This window comes from Oncorhynchus keta, unplaced genomic scaffold, assembly GCF_023373465.1.
Source record: "Oncorhynchus keta strain PuntledgeMale-10-30-2019 unplaced genomic scaffold, Oket_V2 Un_contig_8026_pilon_pilon, whole genome shotgun sequence".
Classification (NCBI taxonomy): domain Eukaryota; kingdom Metazoa; phylum Chordata; class Actinopteri; order Salmoniformes; family Salmonidae; genus Oncorhynchus; species Oncorhynchus keta.
Window position 1 is genome coordinate 10,889 of NW_026289810.1, and position 19,485 is coordinate 30,373.

General features: G+C 44.0%; 1 protein-coding gene across 1 annotated transcript; it reads left to right on the forward strand.

Moving 5' to 3' along the window:
* Positions 1-191: 191 nt before the first annotated feature.
* On the forward strand, positions 192-18,495 carry LOC127926654 (intermembrane lipid transfer protein VPS13C-like; the record flags this gene model as incomplete). The annotated part of the gene is made up of 8 exons (XM_052512139.1): positions 192-196; positions 303-313; positions 1,562-1,657; positions 4,996-5,097; positions 15,985-16,097; positions 16,560-16,619; positions 16,788-16,847; positions 18,415-18,495. Coding segments are annotated over exons 1-8 (528 nt in total), but the record flags the coding sequence as incomplete, so codon positions are not given.
* Positions 18,496-19,485: the final 990 nt, after the last annotated feature.

Below are 19,485 nucleotides of genomic sequence, written 5' to 3' on the forward strand. Positions count from 1 at the left end.
GATAATACAGAATACCATGAGGTAAGGTTATTGTAGTTAGATAATACAGAACGCCATGAGGTGAGGTTATTAAATAACTCTGATGTTATTGTAGTTAGATCATACAGAATACCATGAGGTAAGGTTATTGTAGTTAGATCATACAGAACACCATGAGGTAAGGTTATTGTAGTTAGATCATACAGAATACCATGAGGTAAGGTTATTGTATTTAGATCATAGAGAACACCATGAGGTAAGGTTATTTTAGTTAGATAATACAGAACACCATGAGGTAAGGTTATTGTATTTAGATCATACAGAATACCAGGAGGTAAGGTTATTGTAGTTAGATCATACAGAACACCATGAGGTAAGGTTATTGTAGTTAGATCATACAGAACACCATGAGGTAAGGTTATTGTAGTTAGATCATACAGAACACCATGAGGTAAGGTTATTGTAGTTAGATCATACAGAACACCATGAGGTAAGGTTATTGTAGTTAGATCATACAGTACACCATGAGGTAAGGTTACTGTAGTTAGATCATACAGAACACCATGTGGTAAGGTTATTGTAGTTAGATCATACAGAACACCATGAGGTAAGGTTATTGTAGTTAGATCATACAGAATACCACGAGGTAAGGTTATTGTAGTTAGATCATACAGAACACCATGAGGTAAGGTTATTGTAGTTAGATCATACAGAACACCATGAGGTAAGGTTATTGTAGTTATATCATACAGAATACCATGAGGTAAGGTTATTAAATAACTCAGATGTTATTGTAGTTAGATCATACAGAATACCATGAGGTAAGGTTATTAAATAACTCAGATATTATTGTAGTTAGATAATACAGAACACCATGAGGTAAGGTTATTGTAGTTAGATCATACAGAATACCATGAGGTAAGGTTATTGTAGTTAGATCATACAGAACACCATGAGGTAAGGTTATTGTAGTTAGATCATACAGAACACCATGAGGTAAGGTTATTGTAGTTAGATCATACAGAACACCATGAGGTAAGGTTATTGTAGTTAGATCATACAGAACACCATGAGGTAAGGTTATTGTAGTTAGATCATACAGAACACCATGAGGTAAGGTTATTGTAGTTAGATCATACAGAACACCATGAGGTAAGGTTATTGTAGTTAGATCATACAGAACACCATGAGGTAAGGTTATTAAATAACTCAGATATTATTGTAGTTAGATCATACAGAATACCATGAGGTAAGGTTATTGTAGTTAGATCATACAGAATACCATGAGGTAAGGTTATTGTAGTTAGATCATACAGAACACCATGAGGTAAGGTTATTAAATAACTCTGATGTTATTGTAGTTAGATCATACAGAACACCATGAGGTAAGGTTATTGTAGTTAGATCATACAGAACACCATGAGGTAAGGTTATTGTAGTTAGATCATACAGAACACCATGAGGTAAGGTTATTGTAGTTAGATCATACAGAACACCATGAGGTAAGGTTATTAAATAACTCAGATGATGTTATTGTATCTTCTTGACTTCCCGTTGACTTGAGGATCTTGTTGTTTTTCAGGAAAACTGACATTGAAGATCCCTTGGAAGAACTTGTACAATGATGCTGTAGTTGCAACGTTAGATGGTCTCTATCTGCTGGTGGTTCCTGGAGCAAGTAAGGAACCAATTATACCCTCTTTCTTTGTGTTCTATGGCTCTAAATGATTCCAAAGGATTCCAAAGGATTCCAAAGGATTCCAAATTATTACAAATGAATCTAAAAGATTCCAAATCAATCCAAATCAATCCAAATCAATCCAAATGATTCTAAATGATTGTAAAGGATTCCAAACGATTCTAAAGGATTCCAAACGATTCTAAAGGATTCCAAATGATTTAGTGTTGGCCTACATCTAGCCCTTACAATGCCAGTGTCATGAATTGATTCATAACAACACTCTTTAAGATTTGTGACACTTGATTACAAGACTTGTAATACTGTCCTGTAGAATGTTATGCCACTAAACACTGTCATGATGACTGTTAAAGCCACTGTAATAATGTCCTGTAGACTGTTAAAGCCACTGTAATAATGTCCTGTACTAGAATGAGTTACAGTGGCCTCCAGTCATCAACACTCCTTAGGAAGATCTATTTCAACGGCGCTATCTGTGTTTCAGCTGTGTCTCAGTTACGTACATGTCCATACAATGGTAAGAGGATCCTCCAGTCTGGGTTCAGGGTGGTGAACTGAGACCAATCAAGTCTCTCTCTGGACTCTGTGAATGTCCTCTTTCTCCTTTGTTTTAACACTGGGTTCTCCAACTGCTGTCCTCGAGAGAGAGAGTCTGGGTGTGCAGGCTTTTGGTCCAGCCCTGCAGTAACACAACTGAATCAGCGAATCATGGCCCAGACTGAAATACCTTCATTTGATTTATTTAAATTAGGTGTCTTAGTGAGGGGCTGGAATTAAAACCCTCCACGACCAGTATCTCCCCAGAACCAGACTATACCGCTAGTCGTTTCAGCTTGATGATTCAACACTGGTACTGTAGTAGTGTAGTAATTAGAATGGTTTGTATTGTGGGTTTTATTCTGGAATCTTCTGAGCTTCTCCAGACTGTTTTTTGTCGTTGTTGGGGGACCTGTTTTCGATCGCAAGGTTTTTGTCTTGAGAACACATGAATAGTTAAGTCAGATACTAACACAATGACAGTTATACAAGGTTTTGTCTTGAGAACACATTTTGATTTAAAATAAAATGAATAGCTGAATACTGAATACTGACACAATGACAGTATTACGGTACCTGTATATCCTCTTTAAATCATTATCTGTCCCTCCAGCTCCAATGACTGGGATTATCAACTATCATGGGTTGTTAATATGACTGGGATTATCAACTATCATGGGTTGTTAATATGACTGGGATTATCAACAACTATCATGGGTTGTTAAATTGACTGGGATTATCAACAACTATCATGGGTTGTTAAATTGACTGGGATTATCAACTATCATGGGTTGTTAATATGACTGGGATTATCAACAACTATCATGGGTTGTTAATATGACTGGGATTATCAACTATCATGGGTTGTTAATATGACTGGGATTATCAACAACTATCATGGGTTGTTAATATGACTGGGATTATCAACTATCATGGGTTGTTAATATGACTGGGATTATCAACTATCATGGGTTGTTAATATGACTGGGATTATCAACAACTATCATGGGTTGTTAATATGACTGGGATTATCAACTATCATGGGTTGTTAATATGACTGGGATTATCAACTATCATGGGTTGTTAATATGACTGGGATTATCAACAACTATCATGGGTTGTTAATATGACTGGGATTATCAACTATCATGGGTTGTTAATATGACTGGGATTATCAACTATCATGGGTTGTTAATATGACTGGGATTATCAACAACTATCATGGGTTGTTAATATGACTGGGATTATCAACTATCATGGGTTGTTAATATGATTGGGATTATCAACAACTATCATGGGTTGTTAATATGACTGGGATTATCAACAACTATCATGGGTTGTTAATATGACTGGGATTATCAACTATCATGGGATGTTAATATGACTGGGATTATCAACAACTATCATGGGTTGTTAATATGACTGGGATTATCAACTATCATGGGATGCTAATATGACTGGGATTATCAACAACTATCATGGGATGCTAATATGACTGGGATTATCAACAACTATCATGGGATGCTAATATGACTGGGATTATCAACAACTATCATGGGTTGTTAATATGACTGGGATTATCAACAACTATCATGGGTTGTTAATATGACTGGGATTATCAACAACTATCATGGGATGCTAATATGACTGGGATTATCAACAACTATCATGGGTTGTTAATATGACTGGGATTATCAACTATCATGGGATGCTAATATGACTGGGATTATCAACAACTATCATGGGATGCTAATATGACTGGGATTATCAACAACTATCATGGGATGCTAATATGACTGGGATTATCAACAACTATCATGGGTTGTTAATATGACTGGGATTATCAACTATCATGGGTTGTTAATATGACTGGGATTATCAACAACTATCATGGGTTGTTAATATGACTGGGATTATCAACTATCATGGGTTGTTAATATGATTGGGATTATCAACAACTATCATGGGATGCTATTATGACTGGGATTATCAACAACTATCATGGGTTGTTAATATGACTGGGATTATCAACAACTATCATGGGTTGTTAATATGACTGGGATTATCAACAACTATCATGGGTTGTTAATATGACTGGGATTATCAACAACTATCATGGGTTGTTAATATGACTGGGATTATCAACTATCATGGGTTGTTAATATGACTGGGATTGTGCCTTTGGTTTCTTGACAATGAAAGAAAGTTGATATGAAAACCAGCAGAACTATGTGTATCCACTATGAAACCATGTTGTCTTGTTCTGTGTATCCACTATGAAACCATGTTGTCTTGTTCTATATGTATCCACTATGAAACCATGTTGTCTTGTTCTGTGTATCCACTATGAAACCATGTTGTCTTGTTCTGTGTATCCACTATGAAACCATGTTGTCTTGTTCTATATGTATCCACTATGAAACCATGTTGTCTTGTTCTGTGTATCCACTATGAAACCATGTTGTCTTGTTCTGTGTATCCACTATGAAACCATGTTGTCTTGTTCTATGTGTATCCACTATGAAACCATGTTGTCTTGTTCTATGTGTATCCACTATGAAACCATGTTGTCTTGTTCTGTGTATCCACTATGAAACCATGTTGTCTTGTTCTGTGTATCCACTATGAAACCATGTAGTCTTGTTCTGTGTATCCACTATGAAACCATGTTGTCTTGTTCAAAGTGATTTAAGTACCAAACATCACCAGAAGCTCTGAATATTGTAATTCCAACACCCGTTGTGTTTATTAACTATGGCCCGTGGTGTGTTGTTTCAAAGCGATAAAGTATGACGCCGCGAAGGAGGAGCGTTACCAGCAGGAGGCCAAGCAGAAGGAGCTGCAGCGCATTGAGGAGGCGCTACTGATGGCTGCTCGCAGAGGTGAGGAGTTAAACTAGTGGACTGACATCACAGAGGTGAGGAGTTAAACTAGTGGACTGACATCACAGAGGTGAGGAGTTAAACTAGTGGACTGACATCACAGAGGTGAGGAGTTAAACTAGTGGACTGACATCACAGAGGTGAGGAGACAGGAGTTAAACTAGTGGACTGACATCACAGAGGTGAGGAGTTAAACTAGTGGACTGACATCACAGAGGTGAGGAGTTAAACTAGTGGACTGACATCACAGAGGTGAGGAGACAGGAGTTAAACTAGTGGACTGACATCACAGAGGTGAGGAGTTAAACTAGTGGACTGACATCACAGAGGTGAGGAGTTAAACTAGTGGACTGACATCACAGAGGTGAGGAGTTAAACTAGTGGACTGACATCACAGAGGTGAGGAGTTAAACTAGTGGACTGACATCACAGAGGTGAGGAGTTAAACTAGTGGACTGACATCACAGAGGTGAGGAGTTAAACTAGTGGACTGACATCACAGAGGTGAGGAGTTAAACTAGTGGACTGACATCACAGAGGTGAGGAGTTAAACTAGTGGACTGACATCACAGAGGTGAGGAGTTAAACTAGTGGACTGACATCACAGAGGTGAGGAGTTAAACTAGTGGACTGACATCACAGAGGTGAGGAGTTAAACTAGTGGACTGACATCACAGAGGTGAGGAGTTAAACTAGTGGACTGACATCACAGAGGTGAGGAGTTAAACTAGTGGACTGACATCACAGAGGTGAGGAGTTAAACTAGTGGACTGACATCACAGAGGTGAGGAGTTAAACTAGTGGACTGACATCACAGAGGTGAGGAGTTAAACTAGTGGACTGACATCACAGAGGTGAGGAGTTAAACTAGTGGACTGACATCACAGAGGTGAGGAGTTAAACTAGTGGACTGACATCACAGAGGTGAGGAGTTAAACTAGTGGACTGACATCACAGAGGTGAGGAGTTAAACTAGTGGACTGACATTACAGTGTGACAGTCTGATTTAGTCTGACCACTGCTCTCTCTCTCTACCTTGTGCTGCTCACCTCACGGGACACGTAGACTCTCAGACGGGAGAGCTGCTGTTTAATCTGGAAAGTGTTGTGTATAAGGAGCCTCAGCATGGTAGGTTCTGTTCTGCAGTGGACCAGTCAGGCATTAGGTTCTGTTCAGTAGTGGTCCAGTCAGGCATTAGGTTCTGTTCTGTTCTGGACCAGTCAGGCATTAGGTTCTGTTCTGTAGTGGACCAGTCAGGCATTAGGTTCTGTTCTGTTGTGGACCAGTCAGGCATTAGGTTCTGTTCTGTAGTGGACCAGTCAGGCATTAGGTTCTGTTCTGTAGTGGACCAGTCAGGCATTAGGTTCTGTTCTGTAGTGGACCAGTCAGGCATTAGGTTCTGTTCTGTAGTGGACCAGTCAGGCATTAGGTCCTGTTCAGTAGTGGTCCAGTCAGGCATTAGGTTCTGTTCTGTTCTGTAGTGGACCAGCCAGGCATTAGGTTCTGTTTTGTAGTGGACCAGTCAGGCATTAGGTTCTGTTCTGTTCTGTAGTAGACCAGTCAGGCATTAGGTTCTGTAGTGGACCAGTCAGGCATTAGGTTCTGTTCTGTAGTGGACCAGTCAGGCATTAGGTTCTGTTCTGTTCTGTAGTGGACCAGTCAGGCATTAGGTTCTGTTCTGTAGTGGACCAGCCAGGCATTAGGTTCTGTTCTGTAGTGGACCAGTCAGGCATTAGGTTCTGTTCTGTAGTGGACCAGTCAGGCATTAGGTTCTGTTCTGTAGTGGACCAGTCAGGCATTAGGTTCTGTTCTATAATGTAGTGGACCAGTCAGGCATTAGGTTCTGTTCTGTAGTGGACCAGTCAGGCATTAGGTTCTGTTCTGTAGTGGACCAGTCAGGCATTAGGTTCTGTTCTGTAGTGGACCAGCCAGGCATTAGGTTCTGTTCTGTAGTGGACCAGTCAGGCATTAGGTTCTGTTCTGTAGTGGACCAGTCAGGCATTAGGTTCTGTTCTGTAGTGGACCAGTCAGGCATTAGGTTCTGTTCTGTAGTGGACCAGTCAGGCATTAGGTTCTGTTCTGTAGTGGACCAGCCAGGCATTAGGTTCTGTTCTGTAGTGGACCAGTCAGGCATTGGGTTCTGTTCTGTAGTGGACCAGCCAGGCATTAGGTTCTGTTCTGTAGTGGACCAGCCAGGCATTAGGTTCTGTTCTGTAGTGGACCAGTCAGGCATTAGGTTCTGTTCTGTAGTGGACCAGCCAGGCATTAGGTTCTGTTCTGTAGTGGATCAGCCAGGCATTAGGTTCTGTTCAATAATGTAGTGGACCAGTCAGGCATTAGGTTCTGTTCTGTAGTGGACCAGTCAGGCATTAGGTTCTGTTCTGTAGTGGACCCGTCAGGCATTAGGTTCTGTTCTGTAGTGGACCAGTCAGGCATTAGGTTCTGTTCTGTAGTGGACCAGTCAGGCATTAGGTTCTGTTCTGTAGTGGACCAGTCAGGCATTGGGTTCTGTTCTGTAGTGGACCCGTCAGGCAACCTGCTCTGATGTCTGGTTGTCACTGTTGTTTTCTTTGTCTTCAACCTGTTCTGCATGCTCTGATGTCTGGTTGTCACTGTTCTCTTTGTCTTCAACCCATTCTGCATGCTCTGATGTCTGGTTGTCACTGTTCTCTTTGTCTTCAACCCATTCTGCATGCTCTGATGTCTGGTTGTCACTGTTCGCTTTGTCTTCAACCTGTTCTGCATGCTCTGATGTCTGGTTGTCACTGTTGTTTTCTTTGTCTTCAACCTGTTCTGCATGCTCTGATGTCTGGTTGTCCCTGTTGTTTTCTTTGTCTTCAACCCATTCTGCATGCTCTGATGTCTGGTTGTCACTGTTGTTTTCTTTGTCTTCAACCCATTCTGCATGCTCTGATGTCTGGTTGTCACTGTTGTTTTCTTTGTCTTCAACCCATTCTGCATGCTCTGATGTCTGGTTGTCACTGTTCCTTTGTCTTCAACCCGTTCTGCATGCTCTGATGTCTGGTTGTCACTGTTCGCTTTGTCTTCAACCTGTTCTGCATGCTCTGATGTCTGGTTGTCACTGTTGTTCTCTTTGTCTTCAACCCATTCTGCATGCTCTGATGTCTGGTTGTCACTGTTGTTTTCTTTGTCTTCAACCCATTCTGCATGCTCTGATGTCTGGTTGTCACTGTTGTTTTCTTTGTCTTCAACCCATTCTGCATGCTCTGATGTCTGGTTGTCACTGTTGTTTTCTTTGTCTTCAACCTGTTCTGCATGCTCTGATGTCTGGTTGTCACTGTTGTTTTCTTTGTCTTCAACCTGTTCTGCATGCTCTGATGTCTGGTTGTCACTGTTGTTTTCTTTGTCTTCAACCCATTCTGCATGCTCTGATGTCTGGTTGTCACTGTTGTTTTCTTTGTCTTCAACCCATTCTGCATGCTCTGATGTCTGGTTGTCACTGTTGTTTTCTTTGTCTTCAACCCATTCTGCATGCTCTGATGTCTGGTTGTCACTGTTGTTCTCTTTGTCTTCAACCCATTCTGCATGCTCTGATGTCTGGTTGTCACTGTTGTTTCCTTTGTCTTCAACCCGTTCTGCATGCTCTGATGTCTGGTTGTCATGTCACTGTTGCACTGACTATCCACTAACAGCTCTTCCTCTGTTAATGCTGCGTTAATCATCAAGGATTTAAGATTAAAAAACACAAAAAAGGCTTTAAGAGTCTAAAATCTTTAAAACGCCATGAAAACAAACAAGGTGGGTACGTGTGTTGCGTGATTGTGATCGTCAATGTCATTGTGTGTTGTGACAGTAGTTTTGACCAAAATACATGATCTTAAATCTTCCAAAGCTGCCTGAGTAGCTTGTCCTGGTCATTATCAGCTGCCTGAGTAGCTTGTCCTGGTCATTATCAGCTGCCTGAGTAGCTTGTTCTGGTCATTATCCGCTGCCTGAGTAGCTTGTCCTGGTCATTATCAGCTGCCTGAGTAGCTTGTTCTGTTCATTATCAGCTGCCTGAGTAGCTTGTCCTGGTCATTATCATCTGCCTGAGTAGCTTGTTCTGGTCATTATCAGCTGCCTGAGTAGCTTGTTCTGGTCATTATCTGCTGCCTGAGTAGCTTGTTCTGGTCATTATCAGCTGCCTGAGTAGCTTGTTCTGTTCATTATCAGCTGCCTGAGTAGCTTGTTCTGGTCATTATCAGCTGCCTGAGTAGCTTGTCCTGGTCATTATCAGCTGCCTGAGTAGCTTGTTCTGTTCATTATCAGCTGCCTGAGTAGCTTGTTCTGGTCGTTATCAGCTGCCTGAGTAGCTTGTCCTGGTCATTATCAGCTGCCTGAGTAGCTTGTCCTGGTCATTATCAGCTGCCTGAGTAGCTTGTCCTGGTCATTATCAGCTGCCTGAGTAGCTTGTCCTGGTCATTATCAGCTGCCTGAGTAGCTTGTTCTGGTCATTATCAGCTGCCTGAGTAGCTTGTCCTGGTCATTATCAGCTGCCTGAGTAGCTTGTCCTGGTCATTATCAGCTGCCTGAGTAGCTTGTTCTGGTCATTATCAGCTGCCTGAGTAGCTTGTCCTGGTCATTATCAGCTGCCTGAGTAGCTTGTTCTGGTCATTATCAGCTGCCTGAGTAGCTTGTCCTGGTCATTATCAGCTGCCTGAGTAGCTTGTCCTGGTCATTATCAGCTGCCTGAGTAGCTTGTTCTGGTCATTATCAGCTGCCTGAGTAGCTTGTTCTGGTCATTATCAGCTGCCTGAGTAGCTTGTTCTGGTCATTATCAGCTGCCTGAGTAGCTTGTTCTGGTCATTATCAGCTGCCTGAGTAGCTTGTTTTGGTCATTATCAGCTGCCTGAGTAGCTTGTTCTGGTCATTATCAGCTGCCTGAGTAGCTTGTTCTGGTCATTATCAGCTGCCTGAGTAGCTTGTCCTGGTCATTTATCAGCTGCCTGAGTAGCTTGTCCTGGTCATTATCAGCTGCCTGAGTAGCTTGTTCTGGTCATTATCAGCTGCCTGCGTAGCTTGTTCTGGTCATTATCAGCTGCCTGAGTAGCTTGTTCTGGTCATTATCAGCTGCCTGAGTAGCTTGTCCTGGTCATTATCAGCTGCCTGAGTAGCTTGTCCTGGTCATTATCAGCTGCCTGAGTAGCTTGTCCTGGTAGCTTGTCCATCATTATCAGCTGCCTGAGTAGCTTGTCCTGGTCATTATCAGCTGCCTGAGTAGCTTGTCCTGGTCATTATCAGCTGCCTGAGTAGCTTGTCCTGGTCATTATCAGCTGCCTGAGTAGCTTGTTCTGGTCATTATCAGCTGCCTGAGTAGCTTGTTCTGGTCATTATCAGCTGCCTGAGTAGCTTGTTCTGGTCATTATCAGCTGCCTGAGTAGCTTGTTCTGGTCATTATCAGCTGCCTGAGTAGCTTGTTCTGGTCATTATCAGCTGCCTGAGTAGCTTGTTCTGGTCATTATCAGCTGCCTGAGTAGCTTGTTCTGGTCATTATCAGCTGCCTGAGTAGCTTGTTCTGGTCATTATCAGCTGCCTGAGTAGCTTGTTCTGGTCATTATCAGCTGCCTGAGTAGCTTGTTCTGGTCATTATCAGCTGCCTGAGTAGCTTGTTCTGGTCATTATCAGCTGCCTGAGTAGCTTGTTCTGGTCATTATCAGCTGCCTGAGTAGCTTGTCCTGGTCATTATCAGCTGCCTGAGTAGCTTGTTCTGGTCATTATCAGCTGCCTGAGTAGCTTGTCCTGGTCATTATCAGCTGCCTGAGTAGCTTGTTCTGGTCATTATCAGCTGCCTGAGTAGCTTGTCCTGGTCATTATCAGCTGCCTGAGTAGCTTGTTCTGGTCATTATCAGCTGCCTGTCATTATCAGCTGCCTTGCTTTCTGGTCATTATCAGCTGCCTGAGTAGCTTGTTCTGGTCATTATCAGCTGCCTGAGTAGCTTGTTCTGGTCATTATCAGCTGCCTGAGTAGCTTGTCCTGGTCATTATCAGCTGCCTGAGTAGCTTGTTCTGGTCATTATCAGCTGCCTGAGTAGCTTGTCCTGGTCATTATCAGCTGCCTGAGTAGCTTGTTCTGGTCATTATCAGCTGCCTGAGTAGCTTGTCCTGGTCATTATCAGCTGCCTGAGTAGCTTGTTCTGGTCATTATCAGCTGCCTGAGTAGCTTGTCCTGGTCATTATCAGCTGCCTGAGTAGCTTGTTCTGGTCATTATCAGCTGCCTGAGTAGCTTGTTCTGGTCATTATCAGCTGCCTGAGTAGCTTGTTCTGGTCATTATCAGCTGCCTGAGTAGCTTTCTGGTCATTATCAGCTGCCTGAGTAGCTTGTCCTGGTCATTATCAGCTGCCTGAGTAGCTTGTTCTGGTCATTATCAGCTGCCTGAGTAGCTTGTCCTGGTCATTATCAGCTGCCTGAGTAGCTTGTTCTGGTCATTATCAGCTGCCTGAGTAGCTTGTCCTGGTCATTATCAGCTGCCTGAGTAGCTTGTTCTGGTCATTATCAGCTGCCTGAGTAGCTTGTCCTGGTCATTATCAGCTGCCTGAGTAGCTTGTTCTGGTCATTATCAGCTGCCTGAGTAGCTTGTTCTGGTCATTATCAGCTGCCTGAGTAGCTTGTTCTGGTCATTATCAGCTGCCTGAGTAGCTTGTTCTGGTCATTATCAGCTGCCTGAGTAGCTTGTTCTGGTCATTATCAGCTGCCTGAGTAGCTTGTTCTGGTCATTATCAGCTGCCTGAGTAGCTTGTTCTGGTCATTATCAGCTGCCTGAGTAGCTTGTTCTGGTCATTATCAGCTGCCTGAGTAGCTTGTTCTGGTCATTATCAGCTGCCTGAGTAGCTTGTTCTGGTCATTATCAGCTGCCTGAGTAGCTTGTTCTGGTCATTATCAGCTGCCTGAGTAGCTTGTTCTGGTCATTATCAGCTGCCTGAGTAGCTTGTCCTGGTCATTTAGCTGCCAGCTGCCTGAGTAGCTTGTCCTGGTCATTATCAGCTGCCTGCGTAGCTTGTTCTGGTCATTATCAGCTGCCTGAGTAGCTTGTTCTGGTCATTATCAGCTGCCTGAGTAGCTTGTTCTGGTCATTATCAGCTGCCTGAGTAGCTTGTCCTGGTCATTATCAGCTGCCTGAGTAGCTTGTCCTGGTCATTATCAGCTGCCTGAGTAGCTTGTCCTGGTCATTATCAGCTGCCTGAGTAGCTTGTTCTGGTCATTATCAGCTGCCTGAGTAGCTTGTCCTGGTCATTATCAGCTGCCTGAGTAGCTTGTTCTGGTCATTATCAGCTGCCTGAGTAGCTTGTTCTGGTCATTATCAGCTGCCTGAGTAGCTTGTCCTGGTCATTATCAGCTGCCTGAGTAGCTTGTCCTGGTCATTATCAGCTGCCTGAGTAGCTTGTCCTGGTCATTATCAGCTGCCTGAGTAGCTTGTTCTGGTCATTATCAGCTGCCTGAGTAGCTTGTCCTGGTCATTATCAGCTGCCTGAGTAGCTTGTTCTGGTCATTATCAGCTGCCTGAGTAGCTTGTCCTGGTCATTATCAGCTGCCTGAGTAGCTTGTTCTGGTCATTATCAGCTGCCTGAGTAGCTTGTTCTGGTCATTATCAGCTGCCTGAGTAGCTTGTTCTGGTCATTATCAGCTGCCTGAGTAGCTTGTCCTGGTCATTATCAGCTGCCTGAGTAGCTTGTTCTTGGTCATTATCAGCTGCCTGAGTAGCTTGTCCTGGTCATTATCAGCTGCCTGAGTAGCTTGTTCTGGTCATTATCAGCTGCCTGAGTAGCTTGTCCTGGTCATTATCAGCTGCCTGAGTAGCTTGTTCTGGTCATTATCAGCTGCCTGAGTAGCTTGTCCTGGTCATTATCAGCTGCCTGAGTAGCTTGTTCTGGTCATTATCAGCTGCCTGAGTAGCTTGTCCTGGTCATTATCAGCTGCCTGAGTAGCTTGTTCTGGTCATTATCAGCTGCCTGAGTAGCTTGTTCTGGTCATTATCAGCTGCCTGAGTAGCTTGTCCTGGTCATTATCAGCTGCCTGAGTAGCTTGTTCTGGTCATTATCAGCTGCCTGAGTAGCTTGTCCTGGTCATTATCAGCTGCCTGAGTAGCTTGTTCTGGTCATTATCAGCTGCCTGAGTAGCTTGTCCTGGTCATTATCAGCTGCCTGAGTAGCTTGTTCTGGTCATTATCAGCTGCCTGAGTAGCTTGTCCTGGTCATTATCAGCTGCCTGAGTAGCTTGTTCTGGTCATTATCAGCTGCCTGAGTAGCTTGTCCTGGTCATTATCAGCTGCCTGAGTAGCTTGTCCTGGTCATTATCAGCTGCCTGAGTAGCTTGTCCTGGTCATTATCAGCTGCCTGAGTAGCTTGTTCTGGTCATTATCAGCTGCCTGAGTAGCTTGTTCTGGTCATTATCAGCTGCCTGAGTAGCTTGTCCTGGTCATTATCAGCTGCCTGAGTAGCTTGTCCTGGTCATTATCAGCTGCCTGAGTAGCTTGTTCTGGTCATTATCAGCTGCCTGAGTAGCTTGTCCTGGTCATTATCAGCTGCCTGAGTAGCTTGTTCTGGTCGTTATCAGCTGCCTGAGTAGCTTGTCCTGGTCATTATCAGCTGCCTGAGTAGCTTGTCCTGGTCATTATCAGCTGCCTGAGTAGCTTGTCCTGGTCATTATCAGCTGCCTGAGTAGCTTGTTCTGGTCATTATCAGCTGCCTGAGTAGCTTGTCCTGGTCATTATCAGCTGCCTGAGTAGCTTGTTCTGGTCATTATCAGCTGCCTGAGTAGCTTGTTCTGGTCATTATCAGCTGCCTGAGTAGCTTGTCCTGGTCATTATCAGCTGCCTGAGTAGCTTGTCCTGGTCATTATCAGCTGCCTGAGTAGCTTGTCCTGGTCATTATCAGCTGCCTGAGTAGCTTGTCCTGGTCATTATCAGCTGCCTGAGTAGCTTGTCCTGGTCATTATCAGCTGCCTGAGTAGCTTGTCCTGGTCATTATCAGCTGCCTGAGTAGCTTGTCCTGGTCATTATCAGCTGCCTGAGTAGCTTGTCCTGGTCATTATCAGCTGCCTGAGTAGCTTGTCCTGGTCATTATCAGCTGCCTGAGTAGCTTGTCCTGGTCATTATCAGCTGCCTGAGTAGCTTGTTCTGGTCATTATCAGCTGCCTGAGTAGCTTGTCCTGGTCATTATCAGCTGCCTGAGTAGCTTGTTCTGGTCATTATCAGCTGCCTGAGTAGCTTGTTCTGGTCATTATCAGCTGCCTGAGTAGCTTGTCCTGGTCATTATCAGCTGCCTGAGTAGCTTGTTCTGGTCATTATCAGCTGCCTGAGTAGCTTGTCCTGGTCATTATCAGCTGCCTGAGTAGCTTGTTCTGGTCATTATCAGCTGCCTGAGTAGCTTGTCCTGGTCATTATCAGCTGCCTGAGTAGCTTGTTCTGGTCATTATCAGCTGCCTGAGTAGCTTGTCCTGGTCATTATCAGCTGCCTGAGTAGCTTGTTCTGGTCATTATCAGCTGCCTGAGTAGCTTGTTCTGGTCATTATCAGCTGCCTGAGTAGCTTGTTCTGGTCATTATCAGCTGCCTGAGTAGCTTGTCCTGGTCATTATCAGCTGCCTGAGTAGCTTGTTCTGGTCATTATCAGCTGCCTGAGTAGCTTGTCCTGGTCATTATCAGCTGCCTGAGTAGCTTGTTCTGGTCATTATCAGCTGCCTGAGTAGCTTGTCCTGGTCATTATCAGCTGCCTGAGTAGCTTGTTCTGGTCATTATCAGCTGCCTGAGTAGCTTGTCCTGGTCATTATCAGCTGCCTGAGTAGCTTGTTCTGGTCATTATCAGCTGCCTGAGTAGCTTGTCCTGGTCATTATCAGCTGCCTGAGTAGCTTGTTCTGGTCATTATCAGCTGCCTGAGTAGCTTGTTCTGGTCATTATCAGCTGCCTGAGTAGCTTGTCCTGGTCATTATCAGCTGCCTGAGTAGCTTGTTCTGGTCATTATCAGCTGCCTGAGTAGCTTGTCCTGGTCATTATCAGCTGCCTGAGTAGCTTGTTCTGGTCATTATCAGCTGCCTGAGTAGCTTGTCCTGGTCATTATCAGCTGCCTGAGTAGCTTGTTCTGGTCATTATCAGCTGCCTGAGTAGCTTGTCCTGGTCATTATCAGCTGCCTGAGTAGCTTGTTCTGGTCATTATCAGCTGCCTGAGTAGCTTGTCCTGGTCATTATCAGCTGCCTGAGTAGCTTGTCCTGGTCATTATCAGCTGCCTGAGTAGCTTGTCCTGGTCATTATCAGCTGCCTGAGTAGCTTGTTCTGGTCATTATCAGCTGCCTGAGTAGCTTGTTCTGGTCATTATCAGCTGCCTGAGTAGCTTGTCCTGGTCATTATCAGCTGCCTGAGTAGCTTGTCCTGGTCATTATCAGCTGCCTGAGTAGCTTGTTCTGGTCATTATCAGCTGCCTGAGTAGCTTGTCCTGGTCATTATCAGCTGCCTGAGTAGCTTGTTCTGGTCGTTATCAGCTGCCTGAGTAGCTTGTCCTGGTCATTATCAGCTGCCTGAGTAGCTTGTCCTGGTCATTATCAGCTGCCTGAGTAGCTTGTCCTGGTCATTATCAGCTGCCTGAGTAGCTTGTTCTGGTCATTATCAGCTGCCTGAGTAGCTTGTCCTGGTCATTATCAGCTGCCTGAGTAGCTTGTCCTGGTCATTATCAGCTGCCTGAGTAGCTTGTTCTGGTCATTATCAGCTGCCTGAGTAGCTTGTCCTGGTCATTATCAGCTGCCTGAGTAGCTTGTCCTGGTCATTATCAGCTGCCTGAGTAGCTTGTCCTGGTCATTATCAGCTGCCTGAGTAGCTTGTCCTGGTCATTATCAGCTGCCTGAGTAGCTTGTCCTGGTCATTATCAGCTGCCTGAGTAGCTTGTCCTGGTCGTTTCAGAAAAGCCTCAGAAAGATGAGAAGAAGGACACGTTTGCTGAGAAGCTGGCCACGCAAGTCATCAAGAACCTGCAAGTCAAGATCACCAGCATCCATATCAGATATGAGGACGATGTTAGTTTCTAGAGCTGGGAGACAATACTCCTCCTCTCACAGCCTCCTATCTCTTTCTCTCCTTTCCTCACCTCTCCGATATCCTTTCCTCACCTCCTTTCATTGTCTTCTCTCCTCATCTTTCCTCATCTCCTTTCCTCACCTCTCTTTTTTTCCTCCTCACCTCATATCCTTGTCTCCTTCCCTCATCTCCTCTCGTCACTGGCTCTCCTTGTCTCCTCAACTCCTCTCCTCACCTCCTCCTCCTTGTCTCTTTTCCTTCCTCTCATTTCCTCACCTCATCTCCTAGTCTCCTTTCCTCACCTCTTCTCTCCTTGTCTCGTTACCTCCATCACTTACTGTTCTTGTCTGTTTTCGTCAACTCTCCGTGTCTCATTTCCTCACATCCTTTCCTAGTACTTCCTGTCTCCCAGTGCACTATGGGAAGTTGTGTGATTTGTCTATGTGGTTTGTGTGTTCCAGATATTAGACCCCCAGCAGCCCCTCTCTATGGGAGTCACCCTGGCTGAGCTGAGTCTACAGGTACACACACACACACACACACACACACACACACACACACACACACACACACACACACACACACACACACACACACACACACACACACACTGGTTGACAAGATGTGACGAGTCTTTCTAATATCAGTCGTTCTGCTCGTTCATTTTGTCTTGTGAATTTTGTTTGTAGACGACCGATGAGAACTGGAAGTCGTGTATTCTGAACGAGGCAGCCAGGATCATCTACAAGGTAACAGCCGGTTTGGGGTTAAATTAATGCATGTTGATGTAATCTCTCGTCATTCTGCTCCAAGGTAACAGCCGGTTTGGGGTTAAATTAATACATGTTGAGGTGACCTCTCGTCATTCTGCTCCAAGGTAACAGCCGGTTTGGGGTTAAATTAATGCATGTTGATGTGACCTCTCGTCATTCTGCTCCAAGGTAACAGCCGGTTTGGGGTTAAATTAATACATGTTGAGGTGACCTCTCGTCATTCTGCTCCAAGGTAACAGCCGGTTTGGGGTTAAATTAATACATGTTGAGGTGACCTCTCGTCATTCTGCTCCAAGGTAACAGCCGGTTTGGGGTTAAATTAATACATGTTGATGTAATCTCTCGTCATTCTGCTCCAAGGTAACAGCCGGTTTGGGGTTAAATTAATACATGTTGATGTGACCTCTCGTCATTCTGCTCCAAGGTAACAGCCGGTTTGGGGTTAAATTAATACATGTTGAGGTGACCTCTCGTCATTCTGCTCCAAGGTAACAGCCGGTTTGGGGTTAAATTAATACATGTTGATGTAATCTCTCGTCATTCTGCTCCAAGGTAACAGCCGGTTTGGGGTTAAATTAATACATGTTGATGTGACCTCTCGTCATTCTGCTCCAAGGTAACAGCCGGTTTGGGGTTAAATTAATGCATGTTGTTGTGACCTCTCGTCATTCTGCTCCAAGGTAACAGCCGGTTTGGGGTTAAATTAATACATGTTGATGTAATCTCTCGTCATTCTGCTCCAAGGTAACAGCCGGTTTGGGGTTAAATTAATACATGTTGAGGTGACCTCTCGTCATTCTGCTCCAAGGTAACAGCCGGTTTGGGGTTAAATTAATGCATGTTGATGTGACCTCTCGTCATTCTGCTCCAAGGTAACAGCCGGTTTGGGGTTAAATTAATACATGTTGATGTGACCTCTCGTCATTCTGCTCCAAGGTAACAGCCGGTTTGGGGTTAAATTAATACATGTTGAGGTGACCTCTCGTCATTCTGCTCCAAGGTAACAGCCGGTTTGGGGTTAAATTAATACATGTTGATGTGACCTCTCGTCATTCTGCTCCAAGGTAACACTGCCACTGTGGTAACACAGTCTGTAGCTCATACAGCTCATTCATGGAAGGACTGACAGATTTCAGGGCAAAGCTGTGCTGTATGTTGTTGATTTGTAACGTTGGGGTGACATTGTTGATGTGTCCCAGTGCCCAGTTGACTTCCTGTCCTCTCTCTGTTGACTTCCTGTCCTCTCTCTGTTGACTTCCTGTCCTCTCTCTGTTGACTTCCTGTCCTCTCTCTGTTGACTTCCTGTCCTCTCTCTGTTGACTTCCTGTCCTCTCTCTGTTGACTTCCTGTCCTCTCTCTGTTGACTTCATGTCCTCTCTCTGTTGACTTCATGTCCTCTCTCTGTTGACTTCCTGTCCTCTCTCTGTTGACTTCCTGTCCTCTTTCTGTTGACTTCCTGTCCCCTCTCTGTTGACTTCCTGTCCCCTCTCTGTTGACTTCCTGTCCTCTCTCTGTTGACTTCATGTCCTCTCTCTGTTTCCAGCTGGGCCGTTTGGAATGTCTGTGCGCCTACTGGAACGTCAACAGTCCCATCTTCTATAAAGGCTCCTGGGAAGAGATACTGGTAATGACCCTCTCTGTCTTTATCAGGAAGAGATACTGGTAATGACCCTCTCTGTCTTTATCAGGAAGAGATAGTGGTAATGATCCTCTCTGTCTTTATCAGGAAGAGATAGTGGTAATGACCCTCTCTGTCTTTATCAGGAAGAGATAGTGGTAATGAACCTCTCTGTCTTTATCAGGAAGAGATAGTGGTAATGACCCTCTCTGTCTTTATCAGGAAGAGATAGTGGTAATGAACCTCTCTGTCTTTATCAGGAAGAGATAGTGGTAATGATCCTCTCTGTCTTTATCAGGAAGAGATAGTGGTAATGACCCTCTCTGTCTTTATCAGGAAGAGATAGTGGTAATGAACCTCTCTGTCTTTATCAGGAAGAGATAGTGGTAATGATCCTCTCTGTCTTTATCAGGAAGAGATAGTGGTCATGATCCTCTCTGTCTTCATCAGGAAGAGATAGTGGTAATGAACCTCTATGTCTTTTTCAGGAAGAGATAGTGGTCATGAATTGTGTTAGAGACGATTTGGACATATTTGTATAAAAGACCGAACATATGGAGCTCCATGTATATTTGTGTAAATATATTAATGTAAATGATGAAATATTAGGTACGTACCTTTATGATTTATATTTACCTGATTGAGATATATTCATTTGTTGTTAGTGTAACTTAGTTTTTGGCCCCCCCTCTTGCCTATTCATTGTATTGTGGTAAGTGTGTTAGGATGAAGGCAGGAAGTTGGGCCTTTGGGAGAGGGAGTCCTTGCTAGATGCGGGAGCGGTATAGTTTTTTGACCATACAGACATACAGACATGTCATAATATGTATTTTCCATATCAAGTCATCTATTCTTTAAGTTGATTGGAGAATCATTTATTTGTTAGATATAAGAAGAATAAACATTTTTGTTGCACCATATCCCTGGATGTCATTGAATGTTTGGCCGTTTGGAAACCTTGAGTGTGGACTGTATGCGTACCAAACAACCCCGCTT